Source organism: Macrobrachium nipponense, chromosome 9 (genome assembly GCF_015104395.2).
Source record: "Macrobrachium nipponense isolate FS-2020 chromosome 9, ASM1510439v2, whole genome shotgun sequence".
Taxonomy (NCBI): domain Eukaryota; kingdom Metazoa; phylum Arthropoda; class Malacostraca; order Decapoda; family Palaemonidae; genus Macrobrachium; species Macrobrachium nipponense.
In genome coordinates this window covers 109,135,944-109,140,815 of record NC_061110.1, presented here as the reverse complement: position 1 = coordinate 109,140,815, position 4,872 = coordinate 109,135,944, and the positions used below count along the sequence as shown (strand labels likewise).

The window sequence follows — 4,872 nt, the reverse complement described above, 5'->3', positions numbered from 1 at the left end:
TCACACCATGGTAAGGCAAATACTTTTTTGTTCTTTAACTTTCTCTATGACTGGTTTTCTCTTATATTTCATAGTATTTACATATTATTAAAAAACCAAAGAAATAATGGAATAAATTACAGAATTAATTTCGTAAGATTAATTATTAAATAAGTAAACGCTTTTTTTAAATACCCAAAGTGTTTTCTGCTGTTTTTAAGAGAGTGAATTTTCAATGAAAGTAAGGAAATTTAAGCGAAAAGTAATTTATGTTAAATAACTCCTGAATTCCCTTAAAAGCAAAACTTTTTTTTTATATTCCAGAAGTTACTCCTCGTCTGCATTGGGGCTGTCCTCTTGGCTGTCTGCCAGGCAGGGGGAGGAGGGGGTGGATTCGGTGGCGGACATGGAGGGTTTGGTGGTGGATCCTTCGGAGGTCAAGGGGGAGGATTCGGGGGAGGGTCCTTTGGAAGAAGTTCCTCCGGAGGATACGGCTCTAGAGGTTTCTCCAACGGTGGTCAAGGAGGTTCCTTCGGAGGTCATGGAGGATCCTTTGGAAATGGATCCTTTGGAGGAGGGTCGTTCGGAGGAGGATTTGGAGGAAGGTCCTTTGGAGGAGGTTCATCTGGAGGATACGGCTCTAGAGGTTTCTCCGGTGGTAGTCACGGAAGTTCCTTCGGAGGTCATGGAGGAGGATTTGGAGGAGGGTCCCTCGGAGGAGGATTTGGGGGAAGGTCCTTTGGAGGAGGTTCCTCAGGAGGTTATGGCTCAAGAGGTGGATTCTCTAGTGGCGGGCAATTTGGAGGAGGCTTCTCCGGCGGTCATGGAGGCGGATCCTTTGGAGGGAGGAGCTCATTCTCCAGTGGTGGTGTATATGGAAAATAAAGTTCACCGAAAAGCTGATGATAAACAGAAAATAATTTCTCAAGATTATCTTACATAAGAGTTGTCATGGATTTTATAATCGAAATTCATACGCACCAATAAAATATTTAAGAATATTTACGTTTTTTATATATCACCTCTCAGTATCTAGTTCAATTAAACTAAAAATCAGATCTTTGCCTTTCCTTTAACATTCACTCCACGATGTGCATATCATGCAATAGCTATCTATCTTTGTTTCTTTCATGATAACATCTTTGAAGATCATTTTATCCATTCTGATAACATTTTCTCATTCCACAAAATCTATACATGGAATACTTTGAAATTACAATAATAAATGCAATAAAACCAATAACATGCTGTGGATGAGATATGTAGATGATATTCTAAACTTGTTTGGATAATAGAAGGGGCAATTTCAATTAATTCCTTTCAAAATTATACTCATTAGTGCCCAGCATCAAATTTAAAGTTGAATGAGAAACAGACAACAAAATTGCTTTTCTTAGTTTTAATAATTAGAGATACGACAGAATATAAATTTAACATATACAAAAAACCAACGTTCTCACTTTCATACATTCACTTCTTTAGCCATCACGACATTCCTATCAAGATAGGCATAGCCAACAACCTATTCTTAAGATCCTTACGAATTTGTTCACTAGATTTTCTGGAATAAGGATTTGAACTAATTCGTAAGAAGCTTTCGTCTTTTAGGTATCCTGACCATATAATTGAGAAGGTAATTCACAAAGCAAACGTAATTTTCTACCAACACCCTCAAGACAAGACCAGAGAGACACCCACAAATAAAATGAAAATTTAACACCTGGACAGGATTAAGATGGTGACCTTGACTCTCAGAAGATCTAACCCTTTTGCATTTACTTACCAAATATCTTAGCCAAATCCCTGATTAACGTCCAACAAAAGACATCCCCCAAGGACACTGGCGTTTACGAAATCCCATGCCGTGACTGACCAATCTTACATCAGTTTTACAGGAAAATCACTTCCCCAGAGATTAATATAACGTAAATGGTCAGTTTGGTATGGACAACAGAACTCAGTTATTTTCAACCATATAAATGAACATAACCAAAGAATAAACTGGAATTTGTCACATATAATTTATAGCCGCAACTATCGGTACAAGAGTCAGATGATAGAATCGGCCTTGATTAAACAGGGAAAGGTAATGAACATCTTAAAGGGCGCATGAGATTCAGACGTCATTGATAAAGTTTTCCTTCCTCCAAAGCTGAAGAGGATTAAAGAAGGATTATTATCAGTGGGAGTGACCTAAATTGGCTTAACTGTGGATGGATCTCTTAGTACAGATACCATCTTTTCTGTAATTTTTTTTCATTCATCTACATGAAGAGAAAGACAGCAGTCTCTGAAATATAGTATTTTCTCTCTATAATTTGGCGTTTTTATGGGCTCCTTTTTTTAGCTGGAATTCTGTTATAACAGAACATTTTTACCAGTCATATATATATATATATACAATGCATAAATTTTGGCATTGGATTGAAACGAACAGTAAAGCTTTTTTATGAAAAATTGCCTATTTTTATCAAAAAAGGTCCTTGTTTTCCCAGAAAGTTCTTATTTTTACCCTAAAAGTCCTAGTTTTCCCACGAAGTTCCCATTTTTAACTTTTAGTATTTCAGCTCCTCTCCTATAATGCCAACACCTGATACTTTCCAAACATTTAATCACCCTTTTATACATTTTAGCAGCAAACCCATAATCATTCTCCAATTTAAACTAAGCAATTCAGCTCCTGCAACATTCAGAACTGGCCTTCTGTTATCCTTTACACTCAAATAATCTTCAAAACTTTCATTTGCACAACAATCACCAGAGAGTATTTCTCCAGTTTTCTTGTATCAAACAATCAAATTAATTTAGTTCATCCTAACTATCTAATGTTACCATTCTGTCACACACTGCTTTTATTCCTTCTTCCACCAAATTCCTTCTGTTGAGTTTTTGAAGCCACTTGTATTTTACATTGATCTTGTTCCATCTTTATACTTCTAGTTGCCATTTATTTTTTTACTTATCTTTCTCGGTAATTCGGTATCATGGGCCCATTTTTTGTATTTACCTCTATAGCCACATTTCCAATTTTCTCTCTTTATCTAAAATGATGGTTACAAAACCCTCCAGCAAACATTCTTACCATTGATAACTAAGCCATCAATTTCTATGTCACTTTTTGAGCATTAGAATTACTTAGCACAATCGAAGTTTTCTGTTTTCCAAACCATGTCAGATACAGATTCAGACTCACATGAACAATGTATTCCACATTCCTCTCTATCCTTAGAAAACGTATTATTAATAGCACAGCTTCATCGTAATCCACCAAAGCAAAAATAACCAGTTTGAAAGTGGTGTTAAAATTCAAAACTACTGTTTGCGTTCATAACAATACTGGCGATGATCACAGTTCTGCTTGTAAGAGTGCGTTACAAACATCAATGAATTACAGTATTATTCAAGGATTATGATATCACTACGGACAGTGGTTGAACGAGAGAGAAAAGTTTACTATTTTGTAGAGCTCAATGAAATGGACCCTCAGTCGTGTGGGAGAGCATGACCCTAAATGAGATTAATCAGTTTTTGTTTATAGGGGGTTGGTTAGAAAAGTTTATGAACTTAATAAGCCTTGATTATATCACTGAGTGACCACAGAGCAAATGAAAGGGCCAAAGTTACATACTTTTCCTCTCAAAATCAAGACAGATAAGTTTTTAATGGTTTTATGTATCCTAATTGGATATATAATAATGTCAAGGGTACATTCAAAGTATTTTTGAAAATTTACGACTCTTCGTTGAGAGATGACTGTGCACACTATGTTGGAATCAGTTATCAATACACAAATCATAAAGAAAAAAGGGGAATCAGATATTTGGGATCACTGAATCTTACTTTTGGCATGAATGAATTTGGCTGTGCTTTTCAGTTATGAAGACCTTTTTCCTCTGAGCTGAATTCTACGTGTATCAAAAATGATCACATTTTACTTCCACTGAAACCCACAATGAGAATTTTAGTTCTAGTAAAAGCAGTAAGTTTTAACAGTCATTTCCCACTTCCCAAATTCTATATCCATTAACTTTCCTCTCTCCCTAATCTTTCACAAATTCTTTAACTCTCTGCTCTTATTTTACTCTAAAATTCATGCAGTTGTGAACTACCTTCGTTGCGTCATTATCCGTATCAACATATATACGCAGATCTTCCTAATTTACATACGCCTCCATAGCTTTCCAATCGGTAACGTTAACTTTTCACCTTCTCTGCTTCCAAACTTATCCAACATTTTTCACCAATTTTTGCATCCTCTCTTCGCTTTGATCAGTTAACCACGACTGTATACTACAGTTAAATTACATTACTCCTTCAAATTTGAACTCTATCCTGCACTTACCCTGGATTTTGTCCCTCTAACCATACAGAATACTGAACAGCAAGATAAGACAACATACTTTTAAGTCGGATTCACTTTCACCATAACACGCACACACACACACACACACACATACACACACACACACACACACACACATATATATATATATATATATATATATATATATATATATATATATATATATATATATATATTATATATATATATATCGTATATATAGAGTGTGTGTGTTTTATGTGTGTGCGTGTGTGTTTCTATGCAAGCAAGTACTTGAGACATTTTCTGCTTGACTACGTATCCTTTTCTTTATCAAGGCCGGGAAAAAGTGAAAAAGCTGGCATTAATGACCTTCACAAATGAGAGAATCTGCATGATTTCTTGTATATAAAACCTGGCGATCGGGAAGAAAAGTACAATCTGAACTTCAGGGAGCCTCCGATCACACCATGGTGAGTGAAACTCCTGTTTTTCTTTGCTTTCTTCGCAGACTGATTGTCTGTTGATTTCATAGTATTTACTTACTAGCAACAGAAACCAAAAATAAAAGA

At 35.7% G+C, this 4,872-nt stretch overlaps 1 protein-coding gene across 1 annotated transcript in view; it reads left to right on the top strand.

Moving 5' to 3' along the window:
- Nucleotides 1-385: 385 nt before the first annotated feature.
- LOC135218219 (PE-PGRS family protein PE_PGRS3-like) overlaps nucleotides 386-4,872 on the top strand; it is a 5,350-nt gene continuing 863 nt past the window's right edge. The window contains exon 1 of the mRNA XM_064254371.1: nucleotides 386-865. Coding sequence (XP_064110441.1) covers nucleotides 386-865 — 480 coding nt within the window. The remainder of the gene's footprint in view (nucleotides 866-4,872) is intronic.